At 31.5% G+C, this 20,003-nt stretch overlaps 2 protein-coding genes across 2 annotated transcripts in view; both read left to right on the top strand.

Annotated features, from left to right (window-relative positions):
* Nucleotides 1–20,003, top strand: part of LOC124536161 (regulating synaptic membrane exocytosis protein 2) — a 125,517-nt gene that overhangs the window by 64,082 nt on the left and 41,432 nt on the right. The window contains exon 3 of the mRNA XM_047112624.1: nt 14,657–14,843. Coding sequence (XP_046968580.1) covers nt 14,808–14,843 — 36 coding nt within the window. The 5' untranslated portion in view covers nt 14,657–14,807. The remainder of the gene's footprint in view (nt 1–14,656; nt 14,844–20,003) is intronic.
* Nucleotides 1,671–4,171, top strand: LOC124536159 (transcription initiation factor IIA subunit 1). The gene has a single exon (XM_047112623.1). The coding sequence runs from the start codon at nt 2,067–2,069 to the stop codon at nt 3,054–3,056; it is 990 nt and encodes a 329-aa protein (XP_046968579.1). The 5' UTR covers nt 1,671–2,066; the 3' UTR covers nt 3,057–4,171.

Here is a 20,003-nt window from a genome sequence, read left to right as displayed (position 1 = left end):
ATACATCAATGTAATCGTATATATTGTAAAATTACAATACTTTTAATGTTATAAAGATAGTCGTGTCATACAGAGAAAATACGTTTGAAGAAGTATTCGGAGCCTAATATAATCAATCTGGACGTTCCACTAATGAGACCCTTTTTCTTTAAAAGCACAAATATATTTTTTATTACATGTAAATACGGTTCACAGGGTTTATTTGATTTTACCACAAGTTCTATGAAATAAATACCTCTAATTTATAAACTATATCCACTTCACGATCAATTGTTTTCAATAGGTTTTATATCAGGTAAATTCAATTACGTTAACCTTTACAGTAATATGCGCTTCATGGCACGTACGCAACGTACAGATTTGTGGGTAATGCGGCTAGAATAATCACATGAGTGATAGTTCAGGTGAGCAAGTAATGAAATGACATTCTTGGACGTATCGATCGCACACAAATAGCTCAAGCCCCTGGCTACTCGCTGTGTTTTACGAAGTTACCTTGCTTTTACATCAAAAAGTATATAGGGAGTTTAATACTTTCAAACTCAGTACAGTAAGGTGATGTTAGCGGTAGGAAGAGGTTATCTTAACTTCTTCGAACTACATGAAACATTGTCTACTTTTCTACTATGAACTGAAAAGAAAGCAAAAGTTAATTTTAGCGGAATCTACATAGATTTCAGTCTTTCTTATTTTGAATAGTCGGTTTAAAGCAAATGTAAAATAGTTATATTTTTAGAAAAGGATCTTAAAGTCCTGAAACTTATAGTAAGCAAACTGCTTTAATTAGTCGTGCTGGATTCATATGTTTCTTTTTTCGATACTTGTCGTTTTGCTTTTAATTATTTTTGCTGTCACTAGCAAGTAATTAATTATTAAGAAATGCTATTTTTCAGATAAAATTAAGTAAACAATTCGTTTTTTGAGTATGCCTTACATAATATACAATACATAACTGCTAATGTATGACAAGTTAGAATGATTTGTTTAGTGGAGTGAAGTCAACCAGACGATTTTCAAATTTATTTAAATAAAGCAATTAATCGTTTAACATTTAAATACACACAGATAGGTATTTCACTATATTGTATGAAAACGACTAAACTACAGGTACAATATATACCTCTGGCAATTATGTTAACCAATTTATTTTATTCGATTAAATTGTCGTTGAAATTATACGCAGACATACTTAAAAGTAATAAGCCGCAAAAGCTCAGTCATATTTGACTCGAAATATACATGACACGAAAAAGTGTTTCATATTATAACCGCTTGGAACGCTACTAGTAAGGATTAGTAAATTGTAGGAGACCATATTATTTTTATTTCAAATAAAAATAATGTGGTACATCTCATAACTAAGTTTTTCAATATTTTTTATTTCACAAATTGTATTTATGAGTTGAAGTGCTGAGTAATAATAATTATTTACAACAACCGCCACGAGTAATGCGTCAGTCAGATACTTACATTATAAATATATTATCATCAATTTATATATAATTTTTTGCCTATACTTGGTACCTACAACAGTGTCCACCAAATATTTATTTTTAAATTAGACATCAACCAGCGTCGATCATATAACCGGGCGGGGCCTCAGCGACGAGAGAAAGGGCGGCGCTGTTGTCGCGCATGCGCCGAACTTCAGATATTCCGATATTGAGATTCTAGCGCGTCCATAGACAATTTTTTGTAATCTGGCATTAATATTCTGCATTTTGTTTGTAGGTTATGTTTTAGTCGTCAATTGTCAAAATTAATTTCCAGTGTTTTTCGTGAAATTATTTGGATATGGTGAAGTTTTAATTAAATACCTTTGGTTTTCTTGGTATTAACCATTTGTGATTGTCGATTTTAATATACGCAAATACTGCTGTTTCACCATAATGACTATGTATATAATTTCGATTATTACGGGTTGACATTGAGATGAGATGTGAATACAAAAGTCGATGCGCACTTTTTACTTGAATTACCATTTTCAAGTACATACTTTACAATTATTTTCGATATAGTGATACATGTAACTTTAAAGAAATACAGTATACATAAAAAATATCAAAATGACGATGAGTCAATTATCCGTATTGAAACTTTACAACACAGTGGTGGACGATGTGATAGCTGGTGTGCGGGATTGCTTTCTCGATGACGGTGTAGATGAACAGGTTTTGCAAGAGTTAAAACAGTTATGGAAAACAAAGTTAACGGCCAGTGGTGCTATGGACCCTCCGCAACCCGAAGCACCCGTAATGCCGCCACCACCGGCACTACAAAACTTCCAGAAAGCCAATGGCAGTAATGTTATACCAAAAAGGGCTCCAGATATGGCATCTCAAAGTTCAAGCCAACATTCTGGAGTTGAACATGGTGGTGCACCATCGTCTAATATACCCGGTGCTCACCCTCACCATGTTCTTGATCCTAACAATAAAGTTCCAGTGCAATTAACATTACCAGCTCAACCAGGCGTACCTGGATCACAACCACGTTCTTTTACCATACAAATTCCAGCATCTGCTCTTAATGGAAATAAACTACATCAAGTCCTTACAGGTCCTATTATTAATGCAACAATAAGTTTGCCGCAGCCTCTAGCTGCCACTCTCTTACAACAACATATCAATTCAGCTTTAGCCGGCCAACAAAATGAATTTGATGGTGGTGGAGGCGGCAGGAGCGGTGCTGCTCCATTCTCATTAGATGGTGCGTTAGATTCATCCGATGATGACGGCTCAAATGTTGGAGATGGATCAGAAGATGGTGGTGGTGATGATGATGAAGATGAAGAGTCAGCAGAGGAGCGAGCTGAAGAGGAAGAAGAGGAAAGAGATGAAAGTGGAGGTGCAGAAGAGGAGCCGCTAAATTCTGGTGATGACGTTTCGGATGAAGAACCCGGTGATATGTTCGACACGGAGAATGTTGTTGTATGCCAATATGACAAGATAACTCGTAGTCGCAATAAATGGAAATTCTATCTCAAAGATGGAATAATGAATTTATCTGGTAAAGATTATGTTTTTCAAAAAGCTAATGGTGATGCGGAATGGTGAATGTATCCATGTATGTTTGACAAGTGCTTAAAATGTTTGTGTGATTCGTCCTGGTTGTTGTTAAAAGGAAACAAAAAGACATTGACAAAGTGGTATCTCAAATGTATGGTCAAATTTTAAATAATGTAACCTATTATTGTATATTCATATAATAAGTTACACCTAGAAAAATATCAATAAAAGTGATAGATTTATTTCAATTATAATTTACAGCATTTTGGTACATATTAAATAGAAAAAAAATTAGCTCATTGTATAGTATAAAATTTATAAAAAGCGATACTTTTATAACTACGAGAAGGTACAGTGACTGTGAGGAATATATGTATTGGGTGTGATTTTACTAGGTTAGCTTCACTATATCATATTATATGTATTATGGTAACGATTATAAAAATTAACATTAGTTAAACCAAAAATAATGATAAAATAAAAGCATGAAAGTGCCAAACAAATTCTTACTTTTATATAATTTTTCAGCCTCACTGTTTAAATGAAATAGAATGTGCTAGTGTGAGTGAAGCTAAAATGGTTATATAATGTCAACCCAGCTCCAACTACAATACATCAGATATTAACAGAACCTAAAATTCATTTGACTCATTTAAACAGATTGTGAAATCATATGTTGTTCAATATTCATCCTTCTATCTTTTACTTTTCCTGTTGTTTTTTTTTTGTTCTCATACGAATTAATTAATCTTATTATACCCTTAATCATTCAAAAATATATAATAATCTTAATTGTCTAATGAATGTTGATGTTAATTTTGGAAGTGAATTGTGTAATAGTATAAGTAAGAAAATAATTTCAGTTTATATTATCATCCGTAGACCTTTCTACCCTTAAGAGCACAAATTTTGTTTAATTTCTTGGTTATTTCCTTTTTACACTGTCACTAATTTAATATTGTGATATGAATATTAGTAATTCTTATGTAAATTTTAATTAGAACGCTGCCAATTTTTGTAAGCCAGTAATCGGATTTCTTACCTTGCCTGGTTTACAGCAATTATTAAGTTACTGTTCAAATAATGTAACATTCTTAGGATAATGGTCCCTTATGTGATGAAGTTTGATAAGAATGGTAATAATAATAAAATATGTTGCATTATTCTGTTTATTTATTTCCTTAACCTGCACTTAAACATGTGTGTGTGAGAAAGGTTATACGAATAAATTGTCTTAACTTTGCTCTTCATTTTAGTTTCATATAATACACTGATTTAAATTGATAGGTGAAAGATGATAAGTGTTTTAAAATAATTTAGTCTCATATTAAAAAATGAATACATTACAGTACTTTTGATGAAACAACAATGCTATTTTATATAATGAACTGTTACGCCTGTTTATGCTATGGGTGACCTTAAAACATTTTTTACACCATAGTTCATAGTACGAATTCGATACCAACATTTTACAGAAAATAATTAATGTTCCTTAAAGAATTGCTTACAACTTAACTAAGTTATTAATTCTATATTTATAGATATGCTGAAATTACAGATACCTAGGTTTTATAAATATTTTAATTCCTATAATTTATTTATGTTGTCCTTATTACCTACCAACGCCAGAGTTAGTCTGGGTAATCTAACCACCAATTACGGTAATAGAATACATTCATCATCATTATGGTTTTACTTTTGCTATATATATAAGGCCATCATAGACGAGCAGAAGGCTCACCTGATGGAAAGTGATCACCACTGCCCATGGACATCTGCAACACCGGGGAGCTTGCAGGTGCGTTGCCGGCCTTTAAGGAACGCTCTTTTTTTGAAGGGTCCCAAATCGTATCGGTTCGGAAAAACCGCCGGCGCAAGCTGGTTCCACAGCGTGGTTGTGCGAAGTAGAAAAGTCTTAAAAATCGCGCTGTTGTCTTTGTTGTTTAGTCGCACGTTGACGGTACTTATAATAAGTGCTTATCTACATTTTATTATAATGATTGAATGTAATGGATAGGACACTCATGTGTGCTACTCAAGTGAGACAGCACCACTTATAGATAACAGATGTCAAATCACCTAGATTTCCACCTATTGGTGTACTTTAATTTTAAATTTAAATGTAAATGTATTTACCGAATATAAGAAGAATTACTAAAATGAGTTCACAATCAGCCAGGATATAAATTAGCAAGTACACACAAAAAAGCTAAATTAATAATCTTTTCTTAAATATTATAACAAAAAGTAAAAGTAAGTATTATGAGATAATATTAGTATAAAATTTATTTATATTACTGCTATTATTGACATAAAATAATTTCCGAACCATATCCAATTGATCGTATTATTCTCATAAAAAGTATTTTCTTTCTCGGCTTAATACTTTTATCACATTCTTACTGCTAATTACATTATGAGCGGTTACGGAAACTCGATTTTAGTGCGACATTTTTTACCGACGTCGGTAAACTCTGGAAAACAGTGTACCCGCCAGGGACGGAAAACTGTCAAGTTCTGGAGTAAATTAGTGATTTTCATGCGATAAAAAATGCGATGGAAATTCTCCTAAGTTATTGCCTAAGAACATTGCCCAGTCTAATATACCCAGTAGTAATAGCATCTTTAAAACTTTTTTCTTAAATTTATGCCTTAGGGTTCCCTGAGATCTTATTTCACGGCTTTAAATAGAATTGGCGTTCGTTATATGTTTATTTAAGATAATCATTTGTTTGACACTAGTAATATATAAGTAAAGTAAATAGTTTGTATAAACCTTATTTGTAGGATGTTATTGTTTTATGTCATAAACAGGCGCTGACGTATAATAATAAGCAAACTACTACTTTTTTAGAATAAAAACTTTATTTAGCTGAATGATTAAATTAATATTAATATTATTTATCTTAAATATAAAACATTTTGACGACCTCCATGGTCGAGTGATGTGTACACCGGTTTTCATGGGTACGCCACTCTGAGGTTCCGGGTTCGATTCCCGGCCGAGTCGATATAGATTACCATTAGTTTTCTATGTTGTCTTGGGTCTGGGTGTTTGTGGTACCGTCGTTACTTCTGATTTCCATAACACAAGTGCTTCAGCTACTTACATTGGGATCAGAGTAATGTATGTGATGTTGTAAAATAAAATAAAAAAAACAGTCAGATAAAATAAATAACGTAGACCTATCTTAATAACACGAGCTGTAGTAAGTAATATAGAAGTTGTATGCCTACCGATTGGTACGTATACAACAGTAGTGTTTGGCTTTATTTAAAAAAAAAGAAAAAGACTATTATAATGCACAACGGAAATGCAATAATTTATTACTATATTATAATATTAAATTATTGAGTTGGCTATAATATCTACCTAAGTAATAATATTTTAAAATTACTGTCTGACATGCAAAGCACAGCATAAACTAGGTTTAATTGCTCTGAAATTGCTTTGAAAAAAAGTCGAGTGCCTACTAAGAATTTACCTAATCACCGATGATTTTTTTAAATTGGGGTGAAAGTTTGTGTGGAAGTTTGTTTCTGATATTATTATAAATATGGAAATCTGTGCTTCGGCTTCTGCTTATGAGTAGAATACCTACAGTTGTTACAGCGATTTTGGAAATTATCCGCAGAAGGTTTAAGAATTGGGAATGAAAGAAAGTTCGCTATTTCAAATAAAACATTGATTATTATAATTTTGGTTTTGTATAATTGTTATACCTTAAAGTTAAAATAAAATAATTTGGTCAATTTATCATCATTTATAGTATCATCCAAAAAATCGGAATTCCGAAAAAAAATGTTATCTGACACCGCTAAAGTGTTACTCATATAGCCATGTCCTTATCGAAATTCGAAATTACATAATATCCATAACACCCCTGGTAGATATCGTCCATATGAGATAATTTACCGCCTAACTTAGGATTGTTGTGTTCCGGTTTGAAGGATAAGAAAGCCAGTGTAATTACAGGCACGAGGGATAGTTAGGTTGATGGCGCATTAACCCTGTAAGGGATGGCTAATACTTCTTACAGCCAATGTCTATGGGCGGTTTAAGATGTCTTACAATTATTTACACGTTCAATTATTTTAAAATAAAACAAAATTTAGAAATTACAGAGGAAAATTAGAGGCGAATGTTCGTTTGTAAGATCGCCATTTCTCAATGTTATATAATAAACAAAACAGATATATATAAAATCAAGTTTTAGGCTTGTGTTGCGTAAGTCAAATGCCATATATACAGTTCTAAGTGTTTTTATTTTATTTCTGTTAAAGTAAAATAAATTAATGCAACATTTATAAAAATGATTACTTAAAAAGGTTGAACGTGAGAGATTCTCCTGTGTCATGGGATTGTCTAAGACTGTTGTGGCTTACTTCTTGACCGAAATGAACCGAATAATTATTAACGTCAATATAATCAATTGTTATCAAAAGGAACTTTTAAATATATGTAGGCTTTACAAGTTCTGGCGGGTATGTTTTCAATTTTCAGAAGAAACAGGCTAATTGAGAGGCCATTTTTTTTAATCAGTAGTCCATTTTTTTGCAGCGGCTGTAATACTGTTTTTACTGCCATGACCGAGGTAATACGGTCAATGGTGATTTCATATTAGTAAAAAACTTAAATACATAAAATAACCGCCACCATAATTAAAAAATATGTATTAAGCATTATTAATATTGATGACAATTATATAATTATCATTTATTTTTATCACTAAAATTTTATTGTATACAGGAAAGAATTGATGTGTCTCAGTTAAGTATACGAATGTTACTTCATATTAAAATAATAATATTATGCTATCAGTCTATAGGTGTACTAGTATTTCTTTTTAAGGATTTTGTGGATTTAGTAACTGGAGAAACTTAAATGTTTCCGAATTATTTTTGTTAAATTAAAGGGTTAAAAAAAACGTAAATAGGTAATAGAAATCGATAATATTCTCAAAAGTAAGATTGAAAACTAAAGTAGAAAGAAATTTTTTTGAATTTCACAATGGTGTTGAACTGTCTATCTGTCTGATGGTGTCTGCCCCAGAATTTCTCGCATTGAATAAATTATATCTAATTCCACTAATTTCTACGGTTATTCTACTCTTAGAACAACCTAGAGACATTTTTTATTTAATCTACTTAGTTCTTCTTTACACAACGCACAAACACACACACAAATCACTTACCTAAACAGTTTATAATAATGTTTGTGTGAATATGGCACCTAGTCCTTTGAATCACAGATAGTCATAAGTGGACACGACATTCTGCCTAATTGTATATAAGTAAACCACAATACAATATAACAAATTCATATACACAAGTCGACGACGCATCTCTCTTGGAGAATATTCAAACGTAATACTGTGTAGGTACGAAACCCTGGAACTTATTGTCGAAACGTACTAACTTACTCAATTATAAGTCACAAAACTTGGAAATGTTAGTTTGTGCTCTAACCTAGATCTTGGAAGACTTAATTAATAGGTTGTCTTCATTTGTGACTTAATTTTTTAGATCAAAGCTGATTTTAGTAAATAAATAATATAAAATAATGTATAATAGTTGTGCTTGCGACTGCGTTCGAATAAACATAAGGTTTTTTAATGTGCCCATCGCTTAGGTCTTTTGCTTAGTTCACTGGCTTATTCATCTTTAAAACCAACAATACTGTGTACACAACAATACTAGGTATTGCTGTTTGTAGATAGCATATATGACAAGTCAGTAGTACCTTCTCAGGTGGATTTGTACAGTGTTCTACCGGCTACCACCGAGTATGAACGGGATCGGTTACAGTTTCATCATACCAAAAATATGCTAATTTATATATTGTGACAGTTGGTAAATATTTCACAGCTAAATAAAGAAGTCTCATATTGAGAAGCTGGATCAAATAATAATAATAACGGGATTTAAAATTACGAAACCTGTAAACGCTACCAATTTACATATTATTTTTAACGTTTCGTAGTCAAGAGCGAAATCGTTATAGTTTCTCCCGAGTCAGCTTTAGCTTTGTATTTCTCTCTGTGTACTAGAAACGTCTATTTGTCGATATAGTCTTATAAACCCTTCTTGTTTTACTTTAAACTAAAAAATCAAACTTTGAAGGAGGCTTTGTAACTATTTACAATATTAAATGAACTATAAAGTATATATAAAATAAAACACTAATGTGGAATCATCATATTGAAAGAAACTGACTATAACAATGATATTCTAATAAACAGATATGTTATAACCATACTAAACAACAGAAAAAAGTGTGCCGCGCCGGGGACCGTTTATTTTACATTTACATAAAAACAATAAGTAAAAGTGATAACTTGATGTTTTAATTACGCAAAACGTATTACTACGTAATTATGATGTATTATAACGTATTGCTACGTAAAACGACTAAAGGCAAACGTCCCAATTGGCACGTTTTCTAGTCTTCACTTTTTGCGTGTTAATAACATATCTGTTTACTAGAACATCATTGGACTATAAATAACGTGGGTAGGTATTATTTTTAAACAAGTTAATGACATTCATTAATCTATACTAATATTATAAATGCAACTCTGTCAGTCTTTCTCGCTCACAAACCAAAACGACTGGATCGATTTAAATAAAATTTGGTACACAAATAGAACTTGAGAAAGGACATAGGCTAACTAAGAGGTAAAATACCTCTTTGCGTGTTAGTCATCAAAGTAATATTTTAAGTTAATTTGTAAATATATTCACATGCTACGCGAACAAAGCCGCAGGTAGTTATATATAGCAGCTAGTTATACATAAACAGATTTACAAGATTATCTTGCATCATTAATTAGGTATATATTTTTTCTATTAATTATATTTTTTTATTTTCTGTTACTGTATCACAATAAAATTATTATTAATGTAAATATATATTATATTGTAGGAGAAATATTAGCGCCAGGTACTTCTCTTTAAATACACATCTTTGTTCTAGAGGTAAGCTATTATTACAAGAACTTGGGAATAACTCATTTGTGTAGAATAAAGCTTCTATGTCTGTAACGTTGCCTTAAAGTAATGCAGCCAACATCAATAGTATGATAACGAAATTATTTGTGTAAGGTACCGTTGATGATTCTGTGATAACATTTAAAACACTGGTAGTATAATTATTATTTTCCAGACACTTAAAGTTATATATTAGTTGATATCGGCACAGGTGTCTTCTGAGATTCAATAAATATTCCTGACGAATTCCATCGGAGCCTACCTTCTTCTTCAGGTCATCAGCTTACTTGGATGGAAAGTTTCGACTTTAATTCTCTCAGGCATCATTGACTGCTACTTGAAAAGGTGTACATAGCGCATACTCTTTCAACACAGTTTTATTTGGCAAAGCTTATTAGTGGAAGCATCCTCCTTACAAAATGACCTCACCAACCAGCATACTTCAAACTGTAATATATAACACTTTTCCCACAACACAATGAGGGGTTGTTGTTAATTGCCCTTTCAGGGAAGTGAGCCGATGTCCTAACTTGGCACTAAAAAGTGGAACGCACTACGTGCACGAGCGCACAATACAAGTTTCGAGCGAAAGCAGCAACTAAAGGATCCTTTAGATATCCTTTAGCTGGCCTCTACAGTTACTGTACAGTTATTTAGTGAGTACCTGTGTTAGCCTAAATTAGAAAGTACTACCTATACATCCTGTGATCAAGGTAAGGACGATTCAGCTCCACTGTTGCCAGCCCACCGGTAAGAGATCCCAGTTAATCCTTAAATGAACCTTAGGTTCAGGGTTCATTTAACAAAAGCCCTTCTGAGCCTTGTTAGTAAAAAGGCAACTTTCTTTTTACGTAAATTAACTAAGTAGTAAAAATAAAAACATTAAATTCCTTTTATCTATACATATCATAAAATTGGAGTGTCTGTTTGTAATATTAAAATAGATCTTTTTACTCAATGCATATGTATGTATGTATACACGGTACATATACGAAAATAACATTTTTTACAATTTTGTCTGTCTTGTCTGCTAATCTCTGGAACGGCTAGACCGATTATAACTGATATAATAAGGAGTAACTTAGGCTACAATCATATTTTTTTTTTGTTAAACGCTCACAAGATCGCGCGCACAGTTACGTATATATTATTTTTAATTTTTCAAAATACTGTAATAAGATTTTAATCATAAAAAGTTTATAGTATATGATTATAAAACGTAGTATAAATTAGATATTGTAAAACATATTATGATCCTCATGTTTATAGAAAAATAACATATTGGTGAAAAACGTATAATTTTTCAATGTTACAATATTCCTTATTGCTGTTTAGAGACAACTAGGTACGACGAGCAAATATTCAATCAAGATCATACGCATTCATGTTCAGAACGTATTGCTCTGCATATTGAATATCATGGAGCTCGTATAATGAACAGATCATGTTGGCCAGATATTATCAACAAGTTTGCAGGAAACCTCAACACATATAACGATAATGCTGTACATTGTACGAACAAACACAGGCCCAGTTTATACATGCTGTTGCATCGCAATAAATGTTTTTATTATTATTTTATACGATAACATTTATTATAAAAAGACTTTTTGTATTGCGGGTGCAAGAGTGGGATACAAAAGGCCACTTGAAGGTATTAAAGTCTGTTTGCTGAACCTCGCCGGTCCAATTACCCGCACTAATCCCGCGCAGCCGAGCATCCGCGAGATAACCATTCGTAATCGACTTACCCGCGCTATTTAATATCGTGCTCAATGTCTCGGAAAAATGTTTTAATTTGCTTTCTGTTTGCGGCCCCTTATAAAATGCTAAATCAATAACAATTAGAGACGGAAAGATACTAACTATATTAACAAAACACTACCTTATATGTTTGTTCAAAACTCATGACTAAGGTTTAAGTGAAATCAGATAAGAATAAGTGTTTAATATGCGTAAAAGCCATACAATTTTTTAATTTGTTTTTATTTAATTTAATTCAAGCTATCAAGTCAATAGAAAGCTAAATTTCTATTAACATTTTTCGAAGCAATGAACGAAATTACTCGAGCCTCTCCACGCCGGAAATATCGAAATGAATATAAAATTTCTTAAATGGCTATGCATAGCAATTAGGCTGTTGCCATAGTAAGTAGCTCGTAGGCATCGACTGGTGAAATAGGCTATTGATTAAACGATGCCATCTCCCACCCCGGACAGGAACGCGAATCAATTCGGATGACACACTTTACCGAGATATTCGTCGAAGCGAATTTACCTGCGCAAGTTTAGCTGACATGTCTAAAGCTAGCGATTTATTCGGAGACTTTTCAATTCGCTATGTTTGTGGAAACGGCTTACGGCCTTCACGGTATAAGCGAGTAAATAGATGTCGGGAAACCTATTCCCAGCGCTCGCACTCATTCAATTCAAACGCTTTTATAAAGTGTGAGCAATTATAGCGTAACCTACATTTTTATGGTTATGTTTTTTTAAGCACAAATGATGTTCTCAATAGTACTAGAGTATCTATGGTGTATGGTTCCGACGACAATTCCTCAGTCTGATATGTTCGCATAAATTGAACCTACAAACATACTTTTTCCAAACTTACCTTTGGTTACATGTTTTACTTTATTTATTTTTAATAAGGATGTATTATTTTATGTATGTAGTTATATTCTGATTTATCTCATTTAATTATGTAATTATTTCTGAACATAATACATAAATAATAAGCCTCCCAGCCTCATCTCTTAAGTAGAACTTTTGAAGTCTATTCCACCAAGCCACCAATATGGTGTATTTAAAAATAAACCAAATTGCTTGTTGATGCTACTAAACCAGAAACCATACTAACAACAATAAAACTAAAAAGGTTCTACTCAATCTGATGAATTTGAATTCAAAGAATACAAACATACCTTTATTTCTAATATAATCATTATTTTTAAGTTATATTTTATTTTAAAAAGTTAAAAAAAACCTATCTGATTTACTGGCAAAGACAAGTAAAACTAAAATCTTATCAGGTATATACGACTCCAAAAGAGGGAAACAAGTAAATGTCATGCGACATATTACTTTCATATAGGTACGTGTATTATCATCACAAAAAATATGATTCTACACGAAACAAATGAAATACTATGATGAATTACCGTATAAAAATGAGATAAGCCGCGTGGTACGATGTTCTTATTTATTCCCATAGGTTTTAGTGTAATATATTTGATGATCTGTTTATTGAATTAGGAATCGTCCCAACACTACATTGTGTACAATTTAGATAACAATTGGAATATAACATGTTTTTAGAGCCCATATTCCGTTAGTAACTCGAATATGTACCTTAAAGACCAACAAGTACAAGAGGAATTTCATATTTGTAATTATAATACATCTCGTTCTAAGCAGTGAATGGAAACATTGTGAGGAAACCTACATGTGATGGATAACTTAATCCATCAAATGTAGGTTTCCTCACAATCTGCCACATGTGTATCCACGAACCTGCATTGAAATCGCAGTGGTGTAAGTAGGTTACAATCATTTTCTTCAAGAAATCGTAAGTTAAGCAGTAAGACATGTATACTCCTTACTTTATATAGTTTTTAAATATAGTTACTTCATTTTTATTAAAACAATATCGCAAAGTATTTAAAAATATGTATAATCCTTACTCGTTTTATTTTTTGTTACATTCAAATACACAGTATGAAGCTATAAAATCTTACATTAATATAAAGAGATCAAAGTACGGGCTACTTTTATCCAGAAAGCTTTTTGCGACATGCAATTTGATATTATCTTATCGTACAAAAGACCCAGTTATAAAAATGTACATTTAATCTATCTTTATTAAGCAGCCAACCCGTATCTGATCTCCCTATTTCACAATTTTTAAGCTTTGTATAGGTTAAAGGTGAGGTCTACGAGTTGAACGGAAGAACAGTAGATCAATATTAATTTACATTCCTACCACAGATTCTCTTGATTGACTTCGTTGAATGTCATCAATTGTTATATGACGGGTTAATTGTGATATTGTTTTACTCTAGCTTCAAATTTATTTCGATTCCCTAAAAAAACGTACAATAAAACGACAATTAAACCAAATAATTAAGCTGTCAAGTTTTTAAGAAGGATAACGGATATCATAAAATACAAAAATACATAGAGAGGTTCTGCAACTTTAACTACAGTAGGTATAAACAGCAAAAAAGAAGGAAACAATGTTTAGATTTTGGCAAAATTGTTCCGAATGTTTTCACGTTAAAATTAATTTTTAATCGACAGAACTTATCAAACCCGTGATTCTGGATAAGGGAGCGCACACCTCTAGGTCAAAGCTAGAACAAGCCACAATAAAAGCAACATGTATAATTTTACCTTTACAGCGCTTTCGTTAGTAAATTATATCGTGGACTGTACAAAGTAGGACCTGTTGAATGCGTAGGTTCTGTTCATTCGCGCTCCGCTCCCCAGCCCGAGCGGCCGGGACTCGCCTCACAAATTGATCGTTCGTTTCCACCGGCACATATCTGTCTTCTGAGACTATTGTAAGAGATTTAATTTCAGCAAATCAAGGCGTGTCTTTATGAGGCTTTATTTAATGATTCATAAGCTAATATTTTTAACATGTCTCTTTGTTTCAGGTTTTCGGAATGGTGAAGTGTCAAAAACAAGTGTACTAAAATGTCCTGTTTTAGTGGTAGCGTATTAATTCCCGATTAAGTGAAGTGATCAAGTTTTTTTTTTATATTTTGGGGTGATTATGTGACTGGAAGTGAACGATACACCGCCACCATGCTGCCCACAAACGTTATGTCCTTCATGAAGAAGGTAAGTTCTAATCATAGAACTACATATTTAGATTCTATCAAGATGGATATTAAAAATCTATTTGTTTTTCTTGTAGATCTATAATTATTTTATTTGCTTCAAAACTTCACTATTCGTAAACCATTTCCTACTTTTGACCTTTACGTATACATGAAAAGGTTTTTAAAGCAATCGTTTGTTTTAATAACTGTACATATTTTTTTATAAAAAAAATGTTATTTTACACTTGAAAAAATAGTTTTATATACATCATGTTTAGTTTTTGTTTGGAATTTAAGTTAATGTTAAAGTAGAGTTCATTATCAATATACCGATTATTGAATACATCTATGTATTGTGATATTATATAAAAAAACTATACTGTATTTTGTGAATCAAATTTGTATAATCTAAAAGATGATGTGACAGAAATAGGACAAAGACCTGGTGGAATTATGGCAACAATTTACAACCACACGCGATGCTAGACTAGTTATACTAATAAGTCACTTATAATATGAAAGATTTTACAAACGAAATGGCAAATATTCGGGATTTCTTGTTAAATTTTTACCTTTTCTTTTAGAAGTGTGTAGCGTAGATCCGGGTTTATTATTAAATATCATTTAGCCTTTTGTATAGTAAGCAACTGTTTTAAAATAAAACATATTCTGATTTTGATTCTTAAGGGTACTCTTGTCTATCCTGTATTTATGTACGATATATGGTCGTCGTTTAAATAACAACTATTTATTTGGACGATTGATAAAACGAAGTTCACGTTTACCTGTTTTATAAAAAATATGCTTGCAAAGTACAATGAAGTCAAAATCGATAACGATTTTAATTTTTTTTTTTATATAGGAACAAAATTTTATATTGCTGGTCAAGCAATCAATATAAAAATTAATCTCAACTTTATGAAATTGTAACAATGCTGAATATAGATTTCTCAGCTATAAGCCATGTTATACTTATTTTATATCAACTATTCGACCTTACGTTCTTAAACTTTTATTCACCTGGAAAATTGCTGTACGGTAATGATCTTAATGTAGCAAAAATTAGCGTAAAATCGAAGAGATGACGAGGTTCCCAGCTTTAACGTAGCCTTGGTAATGAGATAATAAGTAGATCACGGAGGTAAAAATAATTGCTTAAAACCGAACATGTTGCTCCGATATAATATTTCAATATTTACTCAATTTAAATTCAAATTGTCGATCTTTGTCATTTAAATGGTTACATAATTCTTGGGTGACTACTTCACTGGACTATTAGTTTCTTGGTTTACATTCGTAATAAATGAAGAGCCGAGATGGCCCAGTAGTTAGAACGCGTGCATCTTGACCGATGACTGCGAGTTCAAACCCAGGCAACTTAATATTCATGTGCTTGTGTTTATGATTCATCTCGTACTGAAGCATCACGTTGTGAGGAAACCTGCATGTGTCTGATTTCATCAAAATTCCGCCATATGTGTAGTCCACCAACCCGCATTGGAACAGCGTGATGGATATTTTCCAAAGCTTCTCAAAGGGAGAGGAGACCTTAGCCCCGCAGTGGGAAATTTACAGCCTTTTTTTTGTTGAAGATAAGAACAAACTAAAAACAGCAAGTTTCAAATTTGAATTAAATATTTAAAGGAAACGTAAAACGCGTCTCATTAGGACGTCGTTTCCTCGATTCTAAGGAGGGAAATTTCGAGCTAGTTTATGCATCGTTGATTTTTATAAAGATCAAGAAAAACAACAAGTACGTAATTCGATATCAAAGCGGGATTTTCGTAACTTTTTCTCTCTACTTCGTATTTTATCTTTTTCAAATAAGATGAAAAATAAAACGTTACTGAGTGGACTACATATTTTTTATTGCAGGGTTAACTGGAAACTTAATTTTCTAATTATAAATCCTATAGAGACACATGATTATAATTCGTAAAACTTTTAATAGTTTTAACAAACACTTCTTACATTTATTAACATCAACAAATAGATAATAAGTAAGGAATAATTTGTGTAATCATTAAAGCACCTTATAATTAACTTGCTAACATTTTAAAATACCTTTTAATATACGTATATGTCTATATATTTGGAAATACATCCGATAGCAGGACTGCCTTTAACGTAATGTTTTATCGTTTGCAAAGCACGTAATGCGGGGGCTGATAAAAACTTATATCGTTTTTGTCGACGCTTCATCCCCGAACGCGGCTGTTGTTTTATTTGTGGATTTTCCGCATTAACATAACGCCGTGTAAAGTAGGTATGCATGCATCATCATTGGGGATTATGATTCCACTTTTTGGCTTTTAAAATTTATCGAGCCTAAAGGATGTTTTCTCCGATATCAGTTTAATCGGGATCATTACATTTTAAATGAGACTTTTATAACATTTATATATCTGATAAGAAAGCGGTGAGATGTGCTCTTGTTTATTACGTCGTTGACTGTTGAAGAGTTTAATTTATCTGGACCCGATCCAGATACAGAAGAAATAGTCTTTAACACAAAAATACAATGTCATCGGAACTGAACTAATATGTAAAATCTCAACTCCATTTTGTTCAAATTCAACATTCAAGATTTCATCTTAACAAACAAACATTGCATGTTAAGCAAAAGCATTTAAGAAAGTGTAAAAAAATAAAATATAATTTATCATCATTTATTTAATCTTATAAAGAATGAGCTGTTTCCTGCGACTCCATCATTCAATGTTTTTTCCCGTCTCTTAATTCATACTCCATTTTTATCCAGGTTCCAGGATATTGCTGTGTCAATACAATCGGTTTATGGATTTAGTCGTAATATTAATATTTGTCCGATAAAACATACCACGTTCATAAATGATATTTATTATAAATTGTTTGTAACGTAAATACGACTTTATTAGGACCTCGCTATTATTTTATTATTTGTATAGAAGTTAAACGTTAGCGAATTCAGCGAAGACAATTTGTAGAACATAAATGGAAATGAAGATATTAAATTCTTCAGCGGAAAGACGGAAAGTCAAGAATTCAGACTCTTGTTTTAGTTATTTTCACCATATTTGCCTTTCGTGCTCTGAATGATGCACGCTTATTTTATTTTAATAAGAGCATTTAAGTACTAAAATCGTATCTTCAGTAGATTTGCAAAATATTATATTCGTATTACAAAATTTATAAAAAAAAAATAGTTTTTAATACTTGTCTGAGTAATAAAATGGAATGAAATGTAAAATGAATGTATTATAAGAGATTGATTGAAATCCTGGTTGACATTTGTCATTCCACTAGTTTTGTATTGGTAAAGAATATTAAAGCTTTCATTACTATTTAACTTTGCTTTTATTTTTCACAAAATACAAATATTTAAAACGTTACTATTAAATGTTACTTTATATTGATCTAAGGTTAAGGATATTCATTTTTTTATTTTGATGAATGACTCAATTAAGAAAAGCATTCACAAATTAATAGTCATAATTGATTTAACTGAAACAAACAAAAACTGAATCAGTTAAATTAAATACTTTTTGGCATACCAGAAGAACAGCTACGATTATATTACGAATAAACTGAATGCCTAGACAAAATATATACTTATGTGTATCAATTCATATATTTGATAAGATAAAATTTATTTTAAAGTATGAGATCGTAAATAATCTTAATGCCTCGAAGTCAGAGCGGAACACTAGTGGTTTTAAAAACATTTACAACGTTCGCTTATCGGGTTGCGAGGGAAACATGCTAGCTGCTAGCGCTTCCTGCGATCGTTAACGCTCCGCCGAGTGGAAACGTCGATCTCTTCTTCACGTTTTGTCTACATGTTCATATTATAGTATATGTACATTCAATTAAATATAAAATTATGTAACGTTCATCTAATCATGATAAATAACATTGACAACAATTTTGTATAATTTTTAGAATTTGTTTAAGTAGATATTTTTATTCCATTGTTAAAAAAGTTATTTCTTTATAAAAGACAAACGAACAAACATAGAGTATGTTTATAATTAAAGATTAATTGAACATATTTATGAGTGAATTCCTAGTACCTATAATTTTATGGTTGTTTTAAATAAGTAAAGTTAAACTCCAAAGTCATAAATATTTTTTTCACCTAATCGTCATTCACTGGAAAAATGTTAAAGAATATTAAAAATAAAGTATAGACAATAGTTGTTATTTAACGTTCTGCTTAGCGTGTATTGTTTTCATTATACTTTTTTGTGTTATAAGTCGAAAATATATATGACAAATAACAATCAACTAAAATAAATTTCAAGCTATGCTGCATCGATTATATTTTTCTGATTTTCGATGATTGCAATGATCTACCCCATGAACATTCGATCATATTGAACCCTTTTTTATGAAATTCAGAATACCACTAATTGAAAGCTAAGCTAAGCTAAGTACCACAGCAGCACGACTCTTAGTGTCTGTTATAGTACAATACAATTCTGTCTGATAATAATGTCTGCTTGCTAACTACTGATAAAGTTTATGATAGTTATCTACGCGTGACGAAAATATAAATTATGAATGGTTTCATTAGTTATCTTATGACCAATATATACGTCATTGTACGTAGTATAATTTAACAAGGCTATAAAATGTCATGCAAACATAGTTAAATATCTAAAACAGTTACACTCAACAAAGATTACCAAATTAATAAAGCTGTATTTCGCTCTTAACGTTTAACTTAATATTTGTTAACACTTGTGGGTTTTAATAAAATAAAACACAATCTATCACTTAACACACTCTCAATTTTATATACTAGTGCAGCGTTACGTTGTACAGGTATTTTATAAAAAGCAGAATGGCGTCCCTTTCTCACTATAAAATATTGTCGGAAGTCAGTTCACGAACTAGTAAGGTTAAATTACAGTTAATTTAATAACATGACGAATAACGAAATTATAAATATTACATTATACAAAAAATAAAGTATAGATAAATAAATCAGGATATAATATATTATTGAGAGTTGTTATTATATGTCACAATAGCTGGGCCTATGTTCCACTTGTTAACTAATGCATCTTTCGAAATATGTGTTGGACCGCAAAATAACCACAAACTGTGATCAGACACAGTTGTAGCACTCACGTAGGCATATTCGTAGACAGTGGATTGAATTAAATTAATAACTTTATCTAAGTAATTTACCAAC

Source organism: Vanessa cardui, chromosome 16, assembly GCF_905220365.1.
Source record: "Vanessa cardui chromosome 16, ilVanCard2.1, whole genome shotgun sequence".
NCBI lineage: Eukaryota > Metazoa > Arthropoda > Insecta > Lepidoptera > Nymphalidae > Vanessa > Vanessa cardui.
The sequence above is the reverse complement of the archived record's forward strand: the minus strand, read 5'-3'. Positions and strand labels throughout refer to the sequence as shown.

Bases quoted from the DNA above. Each gene is read 5' to 3' on its own strand.
- LOC124536159 (XM_047112623.1), top strand. From the start codon at position 2,067: ATGACGATGAGTCAATTATCCGTATTGAAACTTTACAACACAGTGGTG.